This window comes from Sarcophilus harrisii, chromosome 2 (genome assembly GCF_902635505.1).
Source record: "Sarcophilus harrisii chromosome 2, mSarHar1.11, whole genome shotgun sequence".
NCBI lineage: Eukaryota > Metazoa > Chordata > Mammalia > Dasyuromorphia > Dasyuridae > Sarcophilus > Sarcophilus harrisii.
In genome coordinates, this window is record NC_045427.1 from 309005578 (window position 1) to 309032479 (window position 26902).

At 33.1% G+C, this 26902-nt stretch overlaps 1 protein-coding gene across 1 annotated transcript in view; it reads right to left on the bottom strand.

Moving 5' to 3' along the window:
• RGS6 (regulator of G protein signaling 6) overlaps positions 1-26902 on the bottom strand; it is a 610477-nt gene that overhangs the window by 564494 nt on the left and 19081 nt on the right. The window contains 1 exon segment of the mRNA XM_031952584.1: positions 19200-19303. Coding sequence (XP_031808444.1) covers positions 19200-19283 — 84 coding nt within the window. The 5' untranslated portion in view covers positions 19284-19303.

Genomic DNA, 26902 nt, shown 5'->3' on the forward strand with positions numbered 1-26902 from the left:
TCATCACCTTCTTTACTTAATAGACTTACTATTTAACCTGGAAACTTCTTAATAGATGTTACTATCTCTTCAAACACTTTGGCCTTCCAATGTATCTACCCCCTCAACTCCCATAACCTACATCTTCAGGTTGATTCTGTTACCCACAAAGGTAGTTGTCTTAGATCTCACTATCACATATAACTAAACCTAGTTATAATCTGGCAATCATATAAAATTATCACAAGATATGAAATCCTCTTATGATCACAATTCTATCCCATGCGCACCTTCTCCTCACTCCTTTTAAATCTATCTTTAATTATCACCATGATATCCAGCCATTCTATCTCTTTTTCTTCTACCCATGTTCTGCTGCTATAATGGCTTCACTTTAGTCTCTTCACAATCTTGAGCCTATGGTTGATCAATTAAACTATATAATATCTATCAAATGTACTTGCTTAAGTGCTGTTAATTTATTTTCTAGTATTTTAATTATATATTTAGTTCAATGATATTCTCTTTTTCTATTTTATTAATATAAATTTTCAGTGATGAAAATTTTCCTTTGAGGATTGCTTTATTTGTGTTCTTAAGTTTCAGTATCCTGTTTCACTGTCATCATTTTTAACATAGTATTTTGTTTGGATGACAATATCTAATGTTTGTAGAGTACTTTAAAATTTGCAAAGTACTTTTCACATAAAATCTCATGTGAATTCTTAAAGGACATTATTATCATTATTTGACAATAAGAAAGAGGTTTCAGGTTTTAGCTGACATCCAGCATTAAAAAACTAAGTATAGCACTTATGTCACTTCCTAGCTGTGTGACCCTGGGCAAGTAACTTAACCCCAACTGCCTCAGAGGGAAAAAAAAAAAAAAAACTAAGTACGTGAAGGCAAGTTTTTAATCAGTCTTTCTGATTCTGACTCCATATAACCAATTTAAAAAATAAAGTGGAGCACAGGCAAGCTATTAAGAGTATAAAAGATGCTCAGATTCACAGAGAGAAATGTAAATCAAGGGAGTTAAGATCCCATTTTCCATTTGTTAGAATGGTTATAGAGCCCACTAGGTGACATAGTGAATAGTGTCATGTCTAGAATTAGGAAGACTCTTCCTCAGTACAGATATGGGTTTGGAAAATTACTAGGTGTATGATTCTGGGCAAATCACTTAATCCTGTTTGCCTCAGTTTCCTCATCTGTAAAATGAACTAGAGAAGGAAATGCAAACCATTCTAACATCTTTCCCAAGAAAACCACAAAATGGTCACAGAGAGCCTGAAACAACTGAATGGAATGATATACATGCATATGTATATGTATATGTACACACACATACATACATACATATACACATACATATACATACACACATTTTTAAGTGATAAAGCTCAATGTTAGTAGGGATAAAAAGAAATACTCTAAAATTGCTGGTGAATTTGTATATTATCACGAACATTTGGAGAAATATTATTCTCTATAATAATGATCAGAAAAGGTCAGCTAGATGGTGCACTGGATAGAACAATAGCCCTGAAGTCAGGAGGACCTGAGTTCAAATCCAGGTTCAGACACTTGATACTTACTAGCTGTGTGATCCTGAATAAATCACTTAATCCCAACTGCCATACACACAAATACACACACACACACACACACACACACACAGAATCACAACACTAATAATCCCTTTTTGCCCTGGACATTATGTTGCCAAGATTCTTCTCTTCCCAATAAAAAAATCATTAGAAGGACAACAAAATTTATAGTTACTCAATGTGTAATATTAGGAAATATCTGAACAAATCATGACATTAACATAATACGCTATTACAATGCTATAAAATATGAAACAAGTAAATATGGAAACACCTGTATATATGAGGTAATATATGTGGTATAAGAGTAAAGTTGTCAGAAAGAGAACCAAATTATACACTGACAAAAAATAAAAAAGGAGTTACAATCAACAAGCAATATGGTGAAGTCATTTGATTTTCTACAAATTTTCATCTAAAAAACTTTTTTTAAAAAGGAAATACATACCAATATAAAGTAATTAAAGTTTAATCTATAAGACAAATACCACACAAGGTAAAAATCTCAAACCCTAACACTAGAAAACTGAAATCCTTGAAGCTTCCAATTAGTGCTCCATCTCCAGCCATTATAGTATATAGTTAGCACAATCAACATGTTAGCATTATGCTGGAGGATAAGATAAGGTTGTGAGATTTGCTGCCAAACAAACCTAAGAAAGTAACAACCACATACTAAGGCATACAAGAGAATAAAGATACTTCACTGACAAATGGTCAGTGAAGTTTTGAAGATGATAACCAAGACAAAGCTACACTTCTCTATAAGAGGAATAAAAGACTAGATATCTAAGAGATTTCAGTTGCCTATTTGCTCATTGAGTTTTCTCAGTCAAAAAGGCCCAAACTCTCCAACTCAAAAAACCCTATTAATACCCAGCTGAGAGGTATATAAAACTTCAGAAAGGAGAAGAACCACGAGGAAAGACAGAAATGAGACAAACTAATGATAACATAAGAAAAAGAATAAAAGGCAAATAATCCAAGAGGAAGTAACTGGATATAAAATTAGCTCCCAAGGATATAAATAAACACTGAGACTCATATAGTGCCTTGGTAAAGTGGCAAAATCACTGGCTCTAGAGAAAAAGAGATCTGAGACCTGGGTTTATATCTTATACTTAATATTACGTATGATCTTGGATAAATCACTTACTTAACCATCAAAGGTATAAATTTCCTCATCTGTAAAATGATAAGGTTAGAATATATGAATCCTTTCCAATTCTAGATTGTATTACTGAAGACAATTAAAATTTTGGGTCATAACATTTTGAATAAGTGTCATACTTAAAGAAAAATTAATGAAAATCAGGGGTACCTATAACTGAAAAAGATAACTAATTAGGCTACCCAGAGGTCACAGAACAACAATAAAGAGAGAAAAAGGTCAAAAGGCCAAAGTTTTAAAAAAAATAGTGAAATAAATTGTGGAATAAAAAGTATGAACAAAAGCTACCATTAATAATTATATACCAACAAAACTGAAAATTTAGAAGAAATGGAAGATAATTCATAAAACTATAAAATATCAAAATTAACAAAATATCAAATAGAGAAGAAAAAATCAAAGAACTCTCATTTAGATGGGTTTTCAGGTGAATTCTATCAAACATTAAAGAACAATTAATAATTACACTACACAAGTCTTTTTCAAAAATCTAAAAGTAAAATGTACTTTAGAATTTTAAGTATAAGACTTTGTCCTAATATCAAAGCAGACCATGTTAAAGTCAAGAAAATAATAAATTAATATCACCATTGAATATCAAATCAATTTTTTAAATAAAATCTTAGAAAAATGACTAAGCAATATATCCAAAAAATTATCCCCTATTGAGTCAAACTTATCACAGAAGTGGTAAAAATGGTTTAACAGTAGAGAATGATTAACATAATTAATCATATTTAAAACAATAAAAAAGCTTCAAATCACATGATTATATCAATAAATAATAGCAAAAGCCCACAATAAAAAAAAATGCTAAAAAAGAAAAAAAAAAAAAGAAAGCCCATTTTTAGCATGAGTAAAAAGTATATATCTAAAACCAAAAGTAAGTATTATATATAATGGGCAAACAGTAGAAGTTTCCCAGAAAATACAGAAGTAAAACAAAGATAGGTTTTTCCACTAGTGTTTACTCTTAAAACCCCAGAAAATTAGAAAAGAAACCAAATGAAATAACAGCTTCCATAGAGTAGCAGAATACAATATTAATCAAAAAAATCACCTACTGTTTCCACATGGTAATAACAAAATCTATGATGAAAAATAGAAAGGGAAAAATAAGGAAATCATTTAAACTATCTTTAAAATACACAAAACAAAAACATTTAAGATTTAATTCACCAAAGGCACTCAAAACATGTAAAGATAGAATCTTCCTCCACCAAAATTTTTTTAAAGAAATATAAATCAATTTAAATAATTGGAGATTCCACAATAAAAGTTTAACTCATGCCAATAAAACAAAATGAGAATAATACCTAAATTGATTTATAAATTTTGTGCTATATAACTCAAACTCCCTAAGGAATGCTTTCTAGAACCAGAAGAAATAATGACAAAATTCATTTGGATGAACAGGATGTATAAAATCTTGAAGGAAATGAAAAAAAAAAAAAAAAAAAAGGAAAGAAAAAGATCTCAAATTATGCTATAAAGTAACAGTCATCAAAATTAAATCATACTGGCCAAAAATATAAATAGAAAACTAGATCAGTGGAACAAATAATATAAGCAAGAAATGAAAGAAATAAAAAATAGAAGCCCAGTGTTTGATAGATAAAACAAGAATATAAATTATCTAAAGAAGAAAAGACTCAAGTTGGAAAGGCTTCCAATACTAGCCTGAGTATGGATTGTATGTCTTTCATCTGAGTCAACAAGCTAAATTCAGAGTGCATTAATACTAGGTGGTAAAGAACCAACAGAAGAGTTCTTTTGACCACAGCAATTCATTAACATTTTCTATTAACATATAAATAGACTCAGATTTGCTTCAGTGGATTATAAGATCCTTGAAGAACTGGAATCAGTCTCCAGAAGGTTTTGAAGGATAACTGATGAAATCTCTGAAGTTCTATATATACTTAAGAGTAATGAAGTTATCTCCTATAATAATCCTTTCAAAGCAAGGTAATGAAATGGATCCAAGGTATGAGTGATAGGATCTGATTTTTTTCAATGAGCTAAAAAATATACTTCTAACTAGTATCTAAGTCCTCATTCTAAGATTCTTGCTCATGTATTCATCTGAAAGATACAGAAACAAAATGCGTATTGATTTGTACTTTACATGTCTTCAGTCAGCAGTAATTCAAGATTTATATGCTGAGTGTTGCAAGAAAGACAATAAGCAATTTCTTGGACCAGATCCCAGTGTTAATAATATTTAAAGTCTACTGAGATCTAAGACAGTAAAAAGTCACTAAATTCATGATTAAATTCAGTGAGCATACTTTGACTTAACTAAAGCACATGCAAAAATAAATATATAAATGAATGAGGGAAGGAGAAAGGGAAAAAGAGAGAAAAAGGAGACAAAAAAAGGGGAGGGAGAAGAGAAAAGGAGAAAGGGGGAAAGAAAGAGAAAGAATGAGAGAGGAAGGAGGAAGGAAGGAAGGAAGGAAGGAAGGAAGGAAGGAAGGAAAGGAGAGGAGAGGAGAGGAAAGGAGAGGAAAGGAGAGGAGAGGAAAAGAGAGGAAAGGAGAGGAGAGGAGAAGAGAGAAGAGGAAAGGAGAGGAAGGAAGGAAGTATGGAAGAAAGAAAGAAAGAATGAAAAAAACACACCCATAGAGCAGTTATTGGAAACTGCTTCAAAATAAAGAGAAAAATAAGCCTAAATAGAATTCACATACGCTCAAAGAAGGTATAATGATTAGAGCAGAAAGTTCACAAAAATCTATTCCCATGTAAGCATACTATACACCGCCACTCTGACATTTTGAAAGTACTTTACATTTTCAAACTGCTTCTAAATCATCATTATTAGTCAGACCCCAACGATTCTTATGGTTCTTTTTCTTTCTTAAAGAAAAAAAAGGATTGGCCAATTTTGAGTCAATGTTTATTTTATTTAAATCTTCACAGTCAGAGATCACCATCCAAACCAACTTTAAGTACTACTTAAAAGGCACGTGATTTCTTTCTGCTTTCTTGTCCTTGAGTCAGTGTACTACCAGAAACACACTCAATACTTCCTACATTAAGGCACTTACAATCATTTGTTTAAAGTGTACCAATTTGAAGTGTAAGCATCTTCAGAGACTTGTGGTCAGCTATTTACGAATTTTTGTTACTGAAAGGTTATTACCACTAAGAAGCCCTGCTATTTGAGGAGAAGCAAATTTGCACCGTTCAGATGAGGCATAATGAGTGGAAGACCTAACTCCTTAGAGACCAGCAGGATTCTGTTAAGGAAGGTGTATTCCAGAATATAAAATACTAAATCTTGAGATGCTCCATGAAGAGTTTTATCAAAAAGAGTTTAGGCCAATGAAGGCATCTAAATTGATAAGAAACCTGGATTTTCACCTCTAAAAATTATAGAGCACCCACATATTTTAGGACATAAGCATTCCCTTGGGAGTCTGCCTAAGGTTTTCTATCATCAGTCAAGAGAACTAAATTTTGAGGTTCTATGCAGGTAAATAAGAAATTAAAGTCTTAGCTAAAGAAAGAAAAATAAATCAACAAAATAGCTTTTCAATGATAATTTGTGATTTGAATAAGGTTATATATTCCTTAAATATACCTTTGAAATTTCAAAGTCAGTAATCCCCCCTTATCTAATGAAAACTTGATTGGAACTAATAAAGTTTCCAAAATTTAGCAGACCTGTAACTCCTATAATCTGTTGTTGGACAACTGCATACATTTGCATATTACTTGACAAGTTTCCAAGGGAAGCGGGTGGACAAGGAAACATAGGTAAATTTTATGCAAATAAATCTTATTTAAAAAATCACTAACCCCAACTCATATTTAAAAGTCTCTGTGCGTCTCTGTGTTTCTTCTTTGTTTTTTTGTCTCTCATATTCACTTTGTGTGTCTATCTCTCTCCACCCCCTCCCACCAGTACCTACTATGTGAAAGGCACTGTGCAGAGCACTTTTACAGATATTATCTCATTTGATCCTCACAACTCTGGGAGGTAGGCACTATTATGATTCCCATTATTGATGACATTTCTCTACAGCCAATTCACAAAACTTAAGGACTTTTTAGTCTATTTGATGCTAAATAAAATAAGACAAATGAGAAAAAATATAAGGAGGTGGATTTCAACTCAATGAAAAGAACTTTTTAACAATTTGTACTGTTAAATCACAAAGCATGCTGCCTCACAAAACATTAAGTCATTTATTTCTCAGTGGAGTTGTTCACCCACTCAGAGGACCTGTTATAGAGGGGATTATGCATGGGTAGAGAATTAGATTAGGTGACCTTTGAGATTTTTTTCTGGGATTCTGAGTTAGCTCAGGTATATCTCACCTTAAAAGACAATTACAGAATCCTGCTGTGTTCACTACCTACTTTCTGTGTCCTTTCTTTCCTCTCCACGGCCTCCCACACATCTATCTAAAAAACAAAATCAATCAGCAGATTTTATTTCCAAAAAGTACTTCCTCTCCTTTATATGATACATAGAATCAAAACAACAGAGTAGATACAAGAACAGAATATAGGAGTAGAAATTATAAAAAATGATATCTAAACTGAAAATGAAAGAACTTGAAATGAGAGCTTGAAATAAACTTGTTTAATTGATTAATTAGAGAAGTATATACCTGCTCTGTGGCACTGTGGTAAATTCTGCATGTTATACAAATGCAAAACTGTAAGGTCAAGGAACTTATATTCAAATAGAGAAAGACCAGATATAAGGAAGAGTAATAATCAGATAATTGTGCATTCAATGCAGCTCTGAAGCTGTCACAACTTTGTTAGCAACACATTGAATAGCCAAACTATTTTGGCCAGAAACCCAGATTGATTTTTTGGACTAAGTACAAGAGGTCATTCTCTGCCTCATTCTTTACCAAGTCTTAATCACAGAATGGACTTTACCTCAGTAAAACTGAGACCTGGGAAAGATTTAGCTCAAAAAGGCCAATGTCTCCCATTCACTTCCAGGACCATCTCTAGTGGTCCTGATCTGTATCTTGCTATTGGACCCAAAAGGCTCCAGAGGAGATTGTGAGGCTGGTGACTTTGCACAGCCTTCCCTCATTTAAATTCATTTCATTTGCAAGTCATGGCATCACCGTTCCGATGTCATGCTCGCTCCTCTTCAAGAATGAAGGACAAACAACATTCTACTAAACTGTCAACTACAGGAGAGCAGAAATCCTGACTTACCTAATCTTTCTATTTTGCTCAAGCCAGGGTACATACTCTTTGCACAGTATGTACTTAAAGCTTTCAAAACTAAAGTTTGTTTATCTAGTTTCAATTGGCAATAGCACTTTAGAATCCTTCAGGGATTGGAAAGGGTATTCCATAGGAAGAAACAAGAATAATAGCATCCAGGATGCCCAGTTATTAAAGAAGATATAATTATACAAGCACTAGAAAAATCAGAGTATTTGGAGTTAGGAGACAGAAAAAGTAAATTTTTTTTACTTCTGCCATTTAATTACTCATATGACATTTTCCAAGTCATTTTGACTCTGTGGGTCTTAAATCTCATTTAAAACAAAGGCATTGGTCCCAATAAGATTGGGGTGAAACAAGGATGCCCATTATCACCACTATTATTCAGCATTGTACTAGAAATGTTGGCTTTGGCAATAAGAAAAGAAAAAGAAATTAAAGGAATTAGAATAGGCAATGAGGAAACAAAACTATCACTCTGCAAATGATGTGATGATATACTTAGAGAATTCTAGAAAATCATCCAAAAATCTACTTGAAATAATTAATAGCTTTAGCAAAGTTGCAGCATATAAATAAACCCACACAAATCATAAGCATTTCTATATATTACTGACAAAGTCCAGCAGCAAAAGATAGAAAGAGAAATTCCATTTAAAATTACTGTTGATAAACTAAAATACTTGAAGGATCTACCTGCCAAGACAAACCTAAGAACTATATGAACACATTTACTAAACATTTCTCACACAAACAAAGTCAGATCTAAACAATTGGAAAAGTATCAATTGTTCATGTTCAGACTGAGCTAATATAATAAAAATGACAATTTTGCCTAAATTGGTCTACTTATTCAGTGCCATGCCAATCAAATTGCCAAAACATTATTTTATAGAACTAGACAAAATAACAACAAAATCCATCTGGAAGAATAAAAGATCAAGAACATCAAGGGAATTAATGAAAAAAAAAAAATACAAAGGAATATGGCTTACTCGTACCAAACCTAAAACTATATTATGAAGCAGCAGTCATCAAAAAAAAAAAAAAAATCAAAGATTTCTTCAACAAGGTTTCTATGAGTGCTGGCTAAGAAATATAGTGGTGGATCAGTGTAATAGATTGGATATGTGCAATACAATTATCAAGGTTTGTTAGCAATCTAGTATTTGATAAACCTCAAACTCCAGCTTCTGGAATAAAAATCACTATTTGACAAAAATTGCTGGAAAAACTGGAAAATAATGTCAGAAACTTGGCATAGATCTACATCTCACATCCATACCAAAATAAGGTCAAAATGGACACATAATTTGGGCATAAAGGATGATACCATAAACAAATCAAGAGAACAAGGGATAATTTACCTATCAGATCTTTGGAGAAGGGAGGGATTTATGACCAAAGAAGAACTAGAGAACATTATGAAAAGCAAAATGGACAACTTTGATTACATTAAGTTAAAAAAAGTTTTGCACAAACAAAACCAACAGAAACAAGATTAAAAGGAAATTACAAAACTGGGGGAAAAATATTTACAGACAGTATTTCTGATAATGGTCTCATTAAAATAAAGAATTGTGTCAAATTTATAAGAGTACAAGTCATTCCCTTATTCATAAATGGTTAAAGGATATGAACAAACAATTTTCAGATGACAAAATTAAAGTCACCTATAGTTATATGAAAAAATGCTCTAAATCACTATTGATTAGAGAAATTAAACAACCCTGAGGTACTACCTCTCAGATTGGCTAAGATAACAGGAAAAGATAATGATAAATGTTGGAGAGAATATGTGAAAACTGGGACACTAATGCATTGTTGGTTGACTTGTGAAATGATCCAAACATTCTGGAGATCAATTTGGATCTAGGACCAAAAGATTATAAAATTGTCCATGCTCTTTAACCCAGCAATGCTACTACTGGATTTATATCCCAAGAAATCATAAAAAAGGAAAAGGAGCCACATGTGCAAAAATGTTTGTCGCAGTTCTTTTTCTGGTAGCAAAGAATTGGAAAATGAGTAGCTATTCATCAATTTGGGAATGGCTGAACAAATTATTGTATGGGAAAATAATAACATATTATTGTTCTATAAAAATGATGACAAGCTGATTTTACAAATGCCTGGAAAGATTTACATGATAAGCAGAACCAGCAATACATTGTACACAGTAACAACAAGATTGTGCCATCATCAACTATGAATGACTTGGTTCTCAGTGCTTCAGTGATCCAAGGCAATCCCAATAAACTTTGGATAGAAAACACCATCTGCTTCCAGAAAGAGAACTATGGAGATTAAATGTAAATTAACACATGCTATTTTCACTTTTTTGTTTGTTTTTTTCTCTCATGGTTTCCCCCTTTTGTTCAGATTTTTCTCTCCCAACATGATTCACAAAAAAATGTGTATTTAAAAAGTTAATATACAAAAAAATACATATAAACATTTTTAAGGGAAAAATGAAAAAAAAATTCTTTCAAGACTTATTTGTTTAAATTAGTACTTAAAGGAGGCAACTTTCAATATAGCCAATTCAAAAAGTATTTTTAAAACAGCTGATACTTGCATTGTACTTTGTTGAGGATACTAAGATGGAAATGAAAGGCAGTCTCTACACTGAATATCTTATTCCCTAAAAATGTCATATAAGCAAACTCTGTTGGGATTAATGCCAATATATCTCTAACAAAAACTAAACATGAACCATGAGTCACACCATGCTATGCTTGGTTGCCTCAAGCAAATTTCTAAAAGTAAAGGAATTACATTTTGAAGAAAACCTATCTCTAACGAAAAACTTCTAAAAAATATTTACCTTCAATTACAACTTTAAATTTTTTCCCTTTATAGTTCCTGCCAGTGCTGAATTTCTTCAACAAGGTTTCTATAGTTTCCACAATGTAGGGCAATGGCAAATAAAATTATGTGTCTGCACATAAATGTGTCTACAAGCACATTCAAGCCTCTCTATGGTCTTTGACAATGAAGGGGGAAAATATTTTGAAAGAGGAAATGAAGTTTCACACACACCAAAAAGAAAATTTACACTTATTTTTAAAAATAGCCTATCAAAATCCAGTGTTTTATTCTCCAAACTAAAAATTCTAACAGTTTCTTCCATGTATGCTTACATCACTGAGATGGGCCTAACCTATGTACTTTGCTTTCCTGGCAACCTAGTAAGAAATATATTGTGTTTTTCTTCCTATACTGTATTATCTTGGAAAAGAAAAAGATATAAGACCTTTTCCTGTCCACCTGGATGCTCCGTCTTTAATATAAGGCAATTGAATTAAATGATCATTTAGATTAGAAAACTTGAGAAATATTTACCAAAGGAACATAAATGTGGATATGTTAAAGGTTGGACAAATTGATCACATACAACATTTCCCATAAAAACTTTATATATTTATATGTAGACTTTCTTCAAGTACATCTTCCCAAAAAAGTAATCTTTTTAAAATAAAAAGTGAAATCTAAAATTAAGTCCCCCAAAATGGCACTTTAAATTCTAACTTATTTGCTGTAAAATGTTTAAGGTTAATTTAAATGTTTTTTTTGTTTTATATTGCCTTTGCTCCTAAATAAATATTTCTCTTTTCCCATACCAGCAAACCCCTCACCTTATAACAAAGATTTTAGAGGGGAACAGAGAGAGAGAAATGGTTCAGCAAAATAAACTAACATGTCAACCAAGTTTGATAATATATAGTGTTCCACACCCAAACTCTCCCACTTCTGAAAAGAATAGAAGACAGTACATTTTACATCTCTTCTCTGGGACTAAGTTTGGTCATTGCAATTGCAAAGAGATAGATTCCATTTCTTCTTTTTTTTCCATTTTATACAGTTATGAATCATTGCATTTTTTTTCTTGTTCTGCCTACTTCACTCCTATCAGTTCATACCAAATCTTTAAGGGCTTCTCTAAATCCTTCATATTCATCATTTCTCAAGTTCCATTAACATTGTATGGCATCCACGAATATCTATTTGTTTAACCATTCTTCAATATATGGACATTCACAAAAGATGTATTACAGTTGAGGGAAAGAAGGGAAGGGGATGAACATTGTTTGAACCTTAATCTCATCAGATTTTGCTCAAAGATAGAATAACATATATACTTCTTTTGGTACAGAAATCTTTTTTTTTTCTCACCTTATAGGGAAATAGGAGGGGAAAGGTGGGGTTAATGGAAGGGAGGGCAAAAATAGAAGGGGAAAGAAATAAGGAGGCTGAAAAAAGAGAGGGCAGATTGAGGGAGGTTATGGTCAGAAGCAAAACACTGGTGAGAAGGGAAAAATTCAAAGGAGAAAGAAATGTATAACTTGAGAAAAATAGGATGGCAGGAAATCGTTAGTGAGCTTAACTGTGAATGTGAATGGGATGAATTTTCCCATAAAAGAGAAGCAGATAGCAAAGCAGATTGAAAGCCAGAATCCTATAATGTGTTGTGTCCAAGAAAGACATTAAAGCAGAGAGATATATATATCAAGTAAAGGTAAAAGGCTGATGCAGAATCTATTATGCTTCAGCTGAATTTTTAAAAGCAGGGGTAATGATCTTGATCTCAGACCAAGCAAAAGCAAAATTAGAACTAATTAAAAGAAATAAGGAAGAAAATGATATCTTGCTAAAGACTACCATAGATAATGAAGTAATGTCAATACTAATCATATACGCACCAAAGAGTACAGCATCCAAATTCCTAGAGAAGTTAAGTGGATTGCAAAAAGAAATAAATAGCAAAACCATAGTAGTAGTAGTAGTAGTAGGGGATCTCAACCTCCCTCTATCAGTCCTAGATAAATCTTACCACAAAATAAACAATAAAGAAGATAAGGAAGTGAATAGAATTTTAGAAAAGTTAAGTATGATAGATTTTTTTGAAGAAAAGTGAATGAGGATAGAAAGGAATGTTTTTTTTCCAGTGGTACATGACATCTATATAATAAATGATCTGTACTAGGGAAGAAAAACCTCACAATTAAATGCAGAAAGGCAAAAATAGTAAAAGCATCCTTTCCAGATCATGATACAATAAAAATTACATGGCAAAATGAACTAAAAATTAATTGGAAACTAAATAATCTAGTCCTTAAGAATAAGTGGGTCAAACATCAAATCTTAGAAACCATCAATAATTTCCTCCAAAAGAATGACAGTAATGAGACAATATACCAAAACTTATAGGATGCAGCCAAACACTTATGTGGGCAAATGTTATATCTTTGGATGCTTACGTGAATAAAACAGAGAAAGATAAAATCAATGAATTAGGCATGCAACTAAAAAAGCTAGAAAAAGAATAAATTAAAAAACCCTAATACCAAATTAGAAATTCTGAAAATCAAAGGAGAGAATAATAAAATTAAAATTAGGAAAACTATTGAATTAAAAAAATAAAACTAAGAATTGGGTTTTATAGGGAAAAAAACCAACAAAACAGATAAACCTTTGGTTAATCCAATATATGGCCACTTAACTTTGCTTGCAGTTTTTTGCTACTACTACAAAAAGAGCTAATGTGAATATTTTAGTGAACATAGAACTTTCATATCTCTTTTTGACTTTCTTGGGATTTATGTTGTGAATTAATATTTTAAAGTGAAAATGAAAGTAATAAAGCTGAGATTATGAGTGATTAAAAACCAAGAACATAAATAATTAAGCGTAATTGCTTTTATTATAAGACCAGAAAAATTTCTGGTACAGTAAAAATTTCTGTTAAAGGGGAGCTTAAAGATCATTTAATTCAATTGCCTTATATTAAAGACGGAGCATCCAGGTGGACAGAATGCCATCCCTGTGGTCAAGAGAATCTGAGTTCAAATCCAGCCTCAAACTTACTAGCTACGTGACCCTGAGCAAGTCACTTAACCCTGTTGCCTTATTTTTTTCATCTGCAAAATGAGGTACAGAGGAAATATCAAATTATTCCAGTACTTTTGCCAAGAAAACCCCAAGAGAGGTCACAACGAGTTGGACACAACTAACCTACTAAAAACAAATAAATATAAATATAAGGAGAAAAAGGAGAGAGAAGAGAGAGAGAGAGAGAGAGAGAGAGAGAGAGAGAGAGAGAGAGAGAATAAGGATGGAGCCCAAATATGGCAATATCATAATGATACTCAATTACCTTCTAAAGCAGAGATTCTTAACCTCTTTTCATCATGGACCCCTTTGGCAAACTAGTGAAATCTAGAGATCCCTTCTCAGAATAGTGTTTTTAAATGCACAAAGTAAAATACATGGAATTACACAAAGGAAATAAATTATACTGAACTAAAGATTTTTACCCAGCCAAGTTCATGGACCCCTTAAAACTTTTCCTCAGATCCCACATTAAAAAACCCTTGTTTTAAATTAGAACCAGGGGAGTAGGAACATTGTAAAAAATACTTCATTTGATGTGGCTCTCTTCAACAATGAGATGAACCAAATCAGTTCCAATAGAGCAGTAATGAACTGAACCAGCTACACCCAGTGAGAGAACTCTAGGAGATGAATATGAACCACTACATAGAATTCCCAATCCCTCTATTTTTGCCCACCTGCACTTTTGATTTCCTTCACAGGTTAATTGTACTCTTTTTCAAAGTCCGATTCTTTTTGTTCAGCAAAATAATTGTATGAACATGTATACATATATTGTATTTAACTTATATTTTAATATATTTAACATGTATTGGTCAATCTGTAATCTGGGGTAGGGGTGGGGGAAGGAGGGGAAAAATTGGAACAAAAGATTTTGCAATTGTCAGTGCTGAAAAATTACCCATGCATATATCTTGTAAATAAAAAACTATAATAAAAAATACTCAGACGAGTCTGAGCAGCTATTCTTTAACATTTCAAAAGAATATCAACCTAAAAGGAAGATATACTCTAGTAATATAACATAAACCAAGTACTATGCTCAAAAATAAGCTGGAAAAAATTGTGAAATTTGAATGAGAGGAAGAGCAACAACAGCATCTTTACTTAAAAAGAGGCAAAGATCTTTTAACTCTCAATCTATCTATGTCCCAATGCATCTGCAACAGGCTAGTAATGTTTCTGTTTAAATACTACTGCTTTCTTTATCATGCCACAGTAAACTCTTTATCCAGAAAGCTCACTCCATCTTTGGTACCATAAACATTGGAAGTATTCTCTGCTCCTGCAGATTGGCTGGTTTCCCCAATAACTTCCATTTTATGGAAGAGGGAAAGGCCAGCCATATCTTCATTTCTCTACATGGTACTCTTCTGAGTTGCTGGACTTTTTCTGCCATGCCCCTGTGACAATTATTTTCATCTCTGCTTCCCATCCACTCCCCATTCACCACTTTCCAGTTTTCTTTTACATTTTGTTTTTCTCCATTACAATGTAAATATCCTTGAAACCCAAAGACTCTTTCTATTTGTCCTTGTATTCCCAGCACTTAGCACAATACCTGACACATAACTAGTACTTAATAAAGGTTTCTTTTACTTTGATATTTTCCATCCATAGGCAATTACTACTAGGAAGTAATAATTATTTGAACAACATCCACAAATGGCATAATAGACCAAAGGAAAAACATGAATATCACAGGATATAATGAATTTCGACATTTTATATCTAGATATCATAGTATTAAACAAAATGTATCTCTTACAACAGTGGTGTTATATATAAATTCCCTCCAATTTATAGTTTCTGCAATGTTATATTTATTGAAAACTCACAGTAATTTTTTTTTCAAAAAAAGTTAATATGGTCTCCTAATGTAGTCTACCCTAACACAACCTCCTAATACTCCTTTAAGGATTATAAAACATGAAAAAGGGAAATATAAAATGCTGATTGGCTGAATGATCAATTGGGGCTCAAGGTTTTAAATGGAAAGGGCTCTGTTTTGTCTATAAACTTTGTCCATATCCCATAATCTGGTCGATAAAAAAGTTATTATTTCCTCAATGATTCAGTGTTTAATGGTCCACCTGTGCTAACCACACTGGCAATGATCTGTTAGAAAAAGATGGCTAATCATAGTGTAGGCATAATGTCACAATTTCGATTCTTCAAAGATATAGGATTTCATCAGGTGGTTATTCCTTTTATCCATAAAATAAGCAATCTTTTTTCTATGTTACTAGACAGCCTACGTGGCATACTTTGGCCAAAGTAAAACATCATACTGTAGCCAATCTAGTGAAAAGCTTGCCAGGACTCAAGTTAGGAGGATCCTCAGCCTGCAAACATGTATATAATCTCTTCTAGCATAAGACTTAGCATAAGAAAGACCTGAATTCAAAATTGGCCTCAGAAACCTTGCAGCTGTTTGACTTTGAGCAAGTCACTTAACTTCAGTTTCCCAATCTGTAAAACATGAATGATAATAATGATGTTTATCTTTCTAGGTTGTTATGAACACAAAAGGAGAAAATATTTCAAAAGCACTTTGATCATGCTAATGTACTGCTATATAAATGCTAACTTTTTAAAAAGAGGTATCCAGATAGTACAGTGGTGAGAGTACTAAACTTGGGCTTCTATCTGGCCTCAGATTTTGTCAGCTATGTGATCTTGAGCACAGTCAATTAAGGTCTAATTCAGTTTCCTTGTTTGAAAAAAGGAAATAATCATAGCACTAATTTCCTAGGGTTTTGTGAAGTTAAGAAGAGATCATTTGGTAAAATGCCTTGCAAATCTTAAACCTTATATAAATGCTATTATAATTATTGCCAGGTTCATACTTAAAAACCTTTGTTGGGTATTTAAACCTGTCATAGTTTGAAATCCTCTGCCAGAGACTTCTATCAGTTAATGAATAAGTATTTATTAAGTGCCTACTATGCCACATTGCAGGCCACATTAAGATATCATTATAGAGCTTGAGTGGAAAAATACTTACCTAAAGAAAATTCCCGAGATGGAAATTTTTTTTTTTTAATTTAAGATAATCACAGTCAGAGTATGGATGATAATAATACTTGTTATAATAATAATGATGATGACATTATTATTTTATTATTACTGTTTATGGCACTTTAAGGTTGGCTAAAGCACTTTATATGTTATCTCACATTTCATTTGATCCTCACAACTATCCCATATGATGGATGGATGCCATTATTATTGCCACTTTAGAAATGGAAAAACTAAAGCCGAGCAAAGGCTAGATTTTCCCAGGTTCATCAGTTTGTAAGTGTCCGAGACAGGGGTCCAACTCTTATATGAACAAGATTCCCCTCTCTAAACGTATAAAGATTTGTTGTTGCTATTGTTCAATCTTTTCAATTGTGTCCAGTTCTTCGTGATCCCCTTCTTGGGGTTTTCTTGGCAAAGATACAACAGTGGTTTGACATTTCCTTCTCCAGTTCAATTTATAGATGGAGACACTAAGTCACATAGAGTTAAAGGATTTGCCTAGGATTACCAAGAAAATTAGTGTCTAAGTCACATTTGAACTCAGGAATATCTACCTGACTCCAGACTCTGTTCACTATGGCGCCACCTAGTGACTCATAATAGTTAGCTAGAGTAAGTTTATAGAATATTTTATATAAGTGCAGTATCAACATGGGTCCTTATGGGATCTCAAGCCATTACAATTTCCCAAACTATGTTTTAGAAATCCTAAATATTTAATGATTCATGGAAATTTCATTTCTAGTTTATCATCTAAAAAAGCGATTTCTCCAATCACAGAAGTACTCTTTAACTAGATCTCAACCCCATTGTTCCAATGCTTTGACTCTTCTGAATGATATCTTTGATTATTAGCACCAAATCTTCTTAGTGTTTAGGCAGCCCCTTTCAAGATAATATCACTTATAAATGTCAGTACCTTGGTCACTTATAATTCTGTTTGTAAATTAAAGGATAAAGAAATATGACTATTCCATTAAGAATAAAATTATGTGGAAGAAAACAAAGAAGAAAATGTAGAAATGTCTTTATATTGATAGTTAAGAACATATAATGGTAGTTATCTCTAGAGTGGAGGGGGGAAGAAAGAAAGAAATTTACATGATAACTATAATATATTTAAAAGGAATAATAACTTGAACATAGTAGATTTTTTGTTCATGTACAATCATCTTTTTTACTATACTGTTATAAAAACATTATTTTATCCCATAAATTAAGATATTAAGAATATATATATAATTATTAAATTGAATAATTATTCATGTATTCCTAATTTTTTGCCATGAAACTAAGTAATCAATGTAGTTAAATTTCCATAAATATCATTAATTATATTTAATAGGTATCCATTTTATATAAATAATATAGAGCATTGGTCTTGATACCAGGAAAAATTGAGTTCAAATTCAATCTCAGACACTTACTAGCCTTGTGATCCTGGGTAAATCATTTAACCTCATTTATTTTAATTTTCCATCTTTGAAAAGGAGAAACAATGGAAGAAAGAAATGGCAAACCACACCAGTATCCTTGCCAAGAAAACCTCATAGACAAAAATCTAGGGGGTCACATAGAAGCATATATGACTGAACAACAATAGCATAGCACCAATATCGATGAAATATACATCATAGATGTATTGAAATTTCCCAAACCATGTTTTTAGAGAATCATAATTTTTCACATGATACATGAAAATTTCTGTTCCAGTAAGTCATCTAACAAGCGGCTGCCTCAATCACAGAGGGGCTCTCTAACAGCCTACAACAGCATCCTCTCTTACTAACATTTGACTCAATAGATCTATAATCTTTCCTCTCTTCATAAGAGAAAGGGAGTATTACAAAAGTGAACAACCAACCTGTGTCATAATTCTGGCTATAACTGATATTCTCACCTTCTTGCACTATTGCTTTCTATGTGTCCACAGCCTTAGACACAGTTTGGTATTTATAAAGTTCCATCAATAAAATTCAAACCCAAAAGTGTTCTGTGGTCAAATTAGTTTGTAAAATTCTATAATACTATATATAACTTGCAGTAAGAAGGCAATAGGTCACTGCTCACATTGCTTAATTGAGTTTTTAGATTCAGACAATAACTGAAAGTATAACCTTTCCCCAAAAGTTTAATTTCACATATTGAAAAAGCCAATTTTGCCTTGGATCCAAGGACTTAAAATCCACTATAATTGGAAAACACACATCAATTAAAAGTTAGAAACAACATTTTCCCAATATTCAATCCATTTTCAACAGCTATGTCCAACTCCATCATCTACACAGGAATTTTAACCCAAAATGTCTTACTTTTCTGTAGACAATCATATTTGGAGTAGTCTCTTCTGGGTCAGCAATACCCACTGTACTTTGATCACTGGTTCCCTGAGCCATTTTGAAAGTCTTCACTCACCCTAGAAGGAAAATCAAATATGAGATTAGTTTATGCAAAAAAAAATTGAAACAAAGAACTATAATTGTAAGGAAAAATCAATAGATCTTTCCCCATTTTTCCTCATGAAGTTTTAAAGGAATCATAAAGCAAGGATCAATATAGTTTGGATCTTAACATCCAAACAGATGCAGCATCTATTCCTGCCTCTAATATATTGGCTGTGTGATGCCATTTAACCTCCACACATTCATGGTCTAACAGGGAAATTTACTTAGTATAATACTTGGAGGGGAAAAGACATAATTAAAAGCAAAATCAATTGATGAGCAAATTTTTTTTAAACTCAAGGGGCTTTCATTCTAATGGAAATAATTTGCACATTATGCATATACCTATATCTCGCTAATACATATAGAAACATATGTGTATTTATCTATGCCATGTGAATATATGTGTGTATATCATGAGTAGAAAGGTACTAAAGTAATTGGGTGAAGTGGAAAGCAGGTAAAAATTTCCTTCCTCCTTTCTTTCTTTTACCTTCTGTTCTTCCTTTCATCCTTACTTCTTTCTTTTCTTTACCTTCTGTCTTTCTTTTTTTCTTCCTTCTTTCTTGTTTTTTTCCTTTTTCCTTACTCCCTTCTTATTTCCTTATTTCTTTCCCTCCTTCCTTCCATTCCATTATCTCCCCTGGGTTCAATTCTATATAGATGATTTTCAAATCTTTCTTTAGTTCTAATTTCTCTCCTGACCTCTAGTCTTGTATCTCCTACTACTTACTGGACATCTCAAGTTGGATATCCCATAAATATTTTGAATCCGACACATCAAAAGTGAACAGATTATCCTTCCCCCTAAAATCTCTCCTGTTCCTTACCTATGTGTTAGTATATACCATCCTCCCAATCACCAAGGTTCACAATCTTGGGGTCATTCTCAACTCCTCACTTTCTCTCACTCCTTAAATCTAATTTGTTGGTAAATCCCATTGAGTTCACCTTTAAATCATCCTTCCTATATACCCTCTTCTTTCTTCTGACAGTGTTGCCAGCTTGGTACAGCATCATCACCTCACAGTTGAACTACTTCAATGGTCTTTCCATTCTATTTCATCCATCTTCCACTTAACTTGCTAAACTTTTTTAAGTACAAATATGATGGTGTCAATAAGCTACTTAATAAACCCCAGTGTCTGGTTTTTAGTGTTTTTGGCAAAATTTACTCTTCCTACCTTCCCAGCCTCCTAGGGCATTACTTCTATCCATATATTCTATGAACTAATATCACCGACTCCTTTACTATTCCTTGCTTGTGGCACTCCCTCTCTTTGTTCCTTTTCACTCCAGATCTGAAATATCCTCCCTTCTCACCTCCATCTCTTGGCTATCTCAGGTTCCTTCAGATCTCAGATACAAACTCACCTTTTACAGGAGCTCTTCCCTGACCTTTCCTGGTCCCCTTTAAGGCTAATGTTTTCCCTGTGTTCGAATCTGAACTCTTAGAGGGGAGAGAAGAGAAGAAAAGAGGGAGTAAGGGACCCATTGAAGGCTGGGAGGGAGGACAGAACAAATAAATGAATATATTAAATGCTTACTATATGAGGAATCACTAGGGGGCACAGTATATATAGAGTACCAAGCCTGCAGTCAGAAAGACTCAACTTCATGAGTTCAAATAGGGTCTCAGATACTTACTAGCTATATGATCCTATGCAAGTCACTTAAAATGAGCTGGGGAAAGAAACAGAAAACCACTCTAGTACCTTTGCCAAGAAAATCTCAAACGATGTTATAAAGCATCAAACATGACTCAACAACATGCTCTAGATACTGCACTATAAATTCTAATCGCTGCACTACACAAGTGGGAATCAAGATAAGTCCAAATCTGAATCAAATCCAATGACCTTTTTCATTCTACCATCTCTAATAATTTTTATTAACTATAATTATCATATAATTGTGCCATATTCTTTCCCTTAACTAAATTCTAAGCTTCAGAGGGTTGAGATTTTGTACTAATTATGTTTTGCATCTCCTTCCATAAAATATTTTGGACATCACACAGACAAATAGGGGTCCTGGGAACACACTTTAAGATCTACTATACTATACTATACCATTACAGGTGAAGGGAACACTATAACTGGAATGCTCTCCTACCTCTGCTCCAACTATTGATTTCCTTTAAATCCCAATTAAAATCTTACATTCTACAGCCTTCCACAAACCATCTTAATCACAATGCCATCCCTCTGTTAATTGTTTCCTATTTATGCTACATAGAATTTGCTTCATTATATTTATTTTCATGTTTTTTCTCTGACCTCTGGTATTCTCAGTGCTTACAATGGTGCCTAGCCTTTACCAATGAAGTATTTTAACAAATATTTATTAATTGATTGATTTAATCTCTCATTTTGCTAATAAGAAATCTGAAGTCAAGAAGTCAATTTAACCAAAATCACAGAGTTAATGACAGTTAATGACAGAGTTGCAGCTAGAACACAGAACTGCTTTCTAGTCTTATTAGAGATGTTAACTTTCAATTTGCCTTTTAAAAAAAAGCTACAGAAAAGTATATATCAAACTATAATAAAGCATAAAAATTCAAATTAAGAGAAATTGATTCTGAAAGTTTGGGTTTGGTGAAATTAAGGTAACAGATTAGGCAGATTTAAATTCAATTATTTTTCTCTCACAGTTTTAAAATGTGCTATTTAAAGGAAAGGAATAGAGTATAAACTGACTCATGTGGGAAGTTTTTCAAGTTTAATAGTACAGAAATGTAAGAATAGAATCCCACACATAAAATATACATGAGTTTTGTAAATCATTACAGCAACAATTTTTAAAATAAAAAATAATACACTAAGGATGATGTCTATAAAACACTTTCAAACTTAGATGAAAGACATGTATTCAAATAGAAAGATAACATTAGAAGAGTTTATGCAGATTCCTACAGGAATTCCCTCCCAAGAACATGTTTGCCCTAAAAGTTAGAGCAGGAAGAAACCTCAGAAACTTAAGCCAACCCTCCTCATTTAAAAAAAAAGAGGGAATAGAGGATCCCAGAAGTTTAAAACAACTTCATCAAGACCATAAGTCTTGCCAAACTGTGGACATTCTGTGCTATATATTTCCTTCTCTAGGTCTTTGTTTATCTCTATAATCCATTCTACCTTTTGAAATCTTACAGGCTTTCAAAACCCATACCAAGTACTAGACCTTCTGAAAGATTTTCCATAAAATTCCAAATCAGAATTTTCTCCCTATCTCTCATATGATTTTTGTATGTATATGTGGGTACATATATACATATATATATGTGTGTTTGTATGTGTGTATGAATATATATGTGTATATATATATATATATATATATACACACACACACACATACACACACACACACACACACACACACACACATATATATATGCCTCTGTGTGTGTATGTATCCCTCATTAAACTGTTAGCTATTCAGGGCAAAGAATAACATCCTGCTTATCTCTGGTTCTTCATAGCAACTGCACAGAATGCTTCCAGGTACTAAATTTGTTGACTTTTTAATGAATTAGTGTCTCCAGATTCTTCCAGTTTTGTTTATCTATGCTACAGAATTTGTTTGAAGCTAAGTTATACTTTGGTGGCAAGGTAAAACAACAGCCCCATCTCCTTGCAATGTACTAAATGTACATTTGTTATTATTATTATTCAGAATTTTAATCAAGTTTGACTCTCTGTCCCCCATGAATTTTGTCCACTGAGTTTTTTTGGCAAAATTACTAAAGTGGTTGGCCATAGCCTTCTTCTGATCATTTTACAGATAAATAACTAAAGAAATATAGAGTAAGGTCATACAGCTAGTAAAGTCTAATGTCAGATTTAAACTCAGACCTTCCTGATTTCAGCTACAGTCTTCTATCCATTATGTGACATAGCCACCCCACCACAAGGGCTACCATCTTCCTAAACTACCATCCTACTTCTGTAAAGTATCATTTGTAATATCATGAATTCTAGAAATCCTATCCCATTTCATCATTTTGAGAACTATGTACAAACAAGCTATATTAAAAATAAATTGAAAATTTAAATAAAAAGGAAAAAAGTTTTTGCCCTCAAGGAGGATGACAACATGCTCATACATGTACAATATACACACGCAGCAGATTAAAAATAATCTTAATGGGAAGGGCAATAGTAGCTAGATGAACCAAAAAAGTCCTCCTGGAGCATTTGGCTTTTAAGATTAGTCTAGCAGGATCCAGGGATTCTAAGAAACAGAGGGAAAGAAATCCAGGCACAGGGGATAACTAGTACAGAGAAAGTGTCAGGTTGTGAAGAGCTTTCAGAGCTATAAAGATTTTATATTTGATCCCACAGGCAACAGGGATTGAGGAGGTAAGTGATGTGATCAGACCTCCACTTCAAGAAAATTACTTCCACAGCTGTGTAAAGGCGAAACTGGAATAGAAAGAGACTCAAAACAGGGAAAGCTAACAAAAAGCACATCTGGCAGCTGGGGCACACTAGACAATTCTTTGTCATTGTCAAAAAACTAAGAAAAGAGGATTTCAATTAAGTTTTTGCAGTTATTGTAGCATAAAACCAAATTGTTTTGAATCAACTAGATGCTAATGAAATGAAAGTAATTCTCACAAGTCTCAAGACCTTCCAGAAAAGAAAAAAATTTCATTTAGCCAATAACAGAATCCACCATTTGAAGAACAAAATGTAGCCTGAAGTACTTTTTTTGGACAGTTTCCTCCTATTTTGCCGGGCTAGAAATGCAATGGCCACTTATGGCTCAAACCTACTGCCAACTAGCACAAAAGCTTGAATCTATGCTGTTTTTTGTCTGAGTCACTTTGTTCCTCCTTAAGCAGCTTGGTAGCTCTTTTTTCCCAGGAAGGGGAGGCTGAGAAGGGAACAACTCACCATGTTAGTATGAGAATTTAGCGTGGTCATTCAACTGGCTCTATTCCTACTTTAGCTCATACCTTCTGTACATCAAAAGATGTATCAGTCTCTATCTCCCCAGTGGACAGAAAGATCAACATGCCCCACTATTACTAAACAAGAGAAACTGTAAAGATCCAATTCTCCCTTTCATTTCATTCATATAAAAAAAGAGGTGGAAGGAGAACTCCCTAAAATACCTTCCCCATACTCTATTCACTCCCCTCAATGCCTCTGGATAAACATTCTATGAAGCCTCAGTTCAAAAGGCATGTAACTTAGTGAACTAATAATTACCTACCAAGAAATACCTGACCTGCCAGAAGAACTTTTGTAGTCCATTCATTAGACAATTATTTACAAAATGAAAAAAGAGGGAAAAACAAGAATAAAATGGGTTAATTTTAATTCGATTAGACTTCATTTACTTTAAATTGATGTTTTCTCTGAGCTATATGAAACTCTCTCTGCCAGAAATGCATTCACCATTCACTTCTGCTTTCAGTCTGTCAATAAGCATTTATTAAGTTCATATCATGTGCCAGGCATTGTGCTAAGAGCTGGGGATACAAAAAGAGGCAAAAGACAGTATATGTCCTTAATCTAATGTGAGAATCAAAAAACAAACAACTATGTACAAACAAGGCAGACACAGGATAAATAGGAAATATAAGAGGAAAGGTATTCAAATTCTACATGAAGTTTTTCATGATTCCACCCTAAACCCAACTATTGCACTGTGCACCCTTCCAAAATGATTTTGTATTTAGGTTACATTTACATAAGTAAATGTATATGTCTCCTGGGGCACCTAGATGACTGAATAGATAAAAGTACTAGGTCTGGAGGAAGGAAGACCTGAGTTTAAATTTGCCCTCAGACACTTATTAGTTGTGTGACCCTGGACAAATCATTTAACCCTGTTTGCCTCAATTTCCTCATTTGTAAGATGAGCTGGAGAAAGATATGACATCCTGCTCCAGTATCTCTATGAAGAAAACCTCAAATGGAGTCAAAGTGTTAGATCCAACTGAAATGATTGAACAACGAGGATATCTCTCTTCTTACCTCTACAAAGGCAGGAACTATTTCATATTTGCTTTTGTATCTATAATGTCTAGCATATGATAAATGCTTACTATATGCTCATTGACCTCTCCTAAATACATAATGCTAAAGTTGTGAGTTACTAACAAAAACATCTAATCCAACCCTCTAAGTTTACAGATAAGGAAATTGAGGTCTAGAAAAGTCAAGTGTTGGGCTAAAGGTACATATCTAATTAGTAGTAAAGTCAGAAGAAGTCACCAAACCTCCTAATCTCCAGGCCTTTGTTTCTTCCCCCATCCCACCTTAGCAATCTCTTCTTTGACACACTGGAATTTTTAAATTTGTCACCCATCCAGTGATGTTATTTATAATAAGGATTGTAGAAGTAAACAATTTCACACACACAAAAGAAAAGCTAAAAGTTAAGTGGTGGTTTGGGTTTGGGGAGGGATGATAGCCACAAGGAGGGGATAGTTATAAACAAAACAAACTTCCTGATTCTGAAGATAGAAAAAGGAGAGGGTTGGGAAGGGGAGGAGAAGTAGAAGAAAGAGGGGAAGGAAATTGAAGGAGAGGAAGAGAAAAAAACAAATTTAAGGGCTTGCTCATTAGTTAGTGAATGGATGAGCAATTTTATGATAACACTAATGGAATGGATTACATTGTGAGAAATGACATAAGAGATGACTTGGTAAAATCTTGGGAACTAGGAAGTGATAGAAAACTATATGTGATAACCACCATGTTATAAAGAAAGACTGAAAAACTTTAAAATTCTGATCAATAGTGACCAGCCATATCTCAGAGGACTTACCATCTCCCAATAGACAAATGGTGAATTCAGAGTATGAACAAAGATGTACATTTTTGGATATGACAGATGTGTGGTTTTGTTTTGCAGGACTATGCTTATTTCTTACAAGGAATTTTTTTCTGCTTTTAATTGGAATTGATAGTTGAGGATGGGATTGGCATTTTTTTAAAAAAGAAGAAAGTCATTGAAACATTTTAAAACATTAAAACTGAAGATAATTCATTAGGAAGCACAAAGAACAGTTCTGAAAATAAAGAACGGGATTTTATTATTACACTTTTATTTTTCAAAGCAAGTAATATAGATTCCAGGTTTCATAACCAATACTCTTTTTTTTTGTTCAATTTATTATTTGAAAATGCTTTTTTTTTTTTTTTTTTTTAAGTATTTGTTGTAATCAGTGTGTGACTGATTTTGTGTAAAAGGAAGCAAAGTGAGCAGATGGGTCAAGGGCTACTAAAGCAAATAGCAGGAATGTCTCCCTCAATTGTTGTGCAGTAGCAAAGGTTACCTCTACAACCTGGAAAATGAGTTGGAGCCATGTGATCACAGCTTGTGATCTTTGGAAAAACTCTCCAGATCTTTGGAGCTTACATACCACATCATATATTTAGTAGCTGTTTGAATCTGGTCAAGTCATTTACTTTCTCTGAAACCCATTTTCATCAATAAAATGGGAATAACAATAGAATGAGGATAATGAGATTATAGTTTTAGAATGGGAAGCAATCTTAGAGAAGCAGCAAAGATGGTATGGATGATGAGGATGCAGATATGCCTTATATACT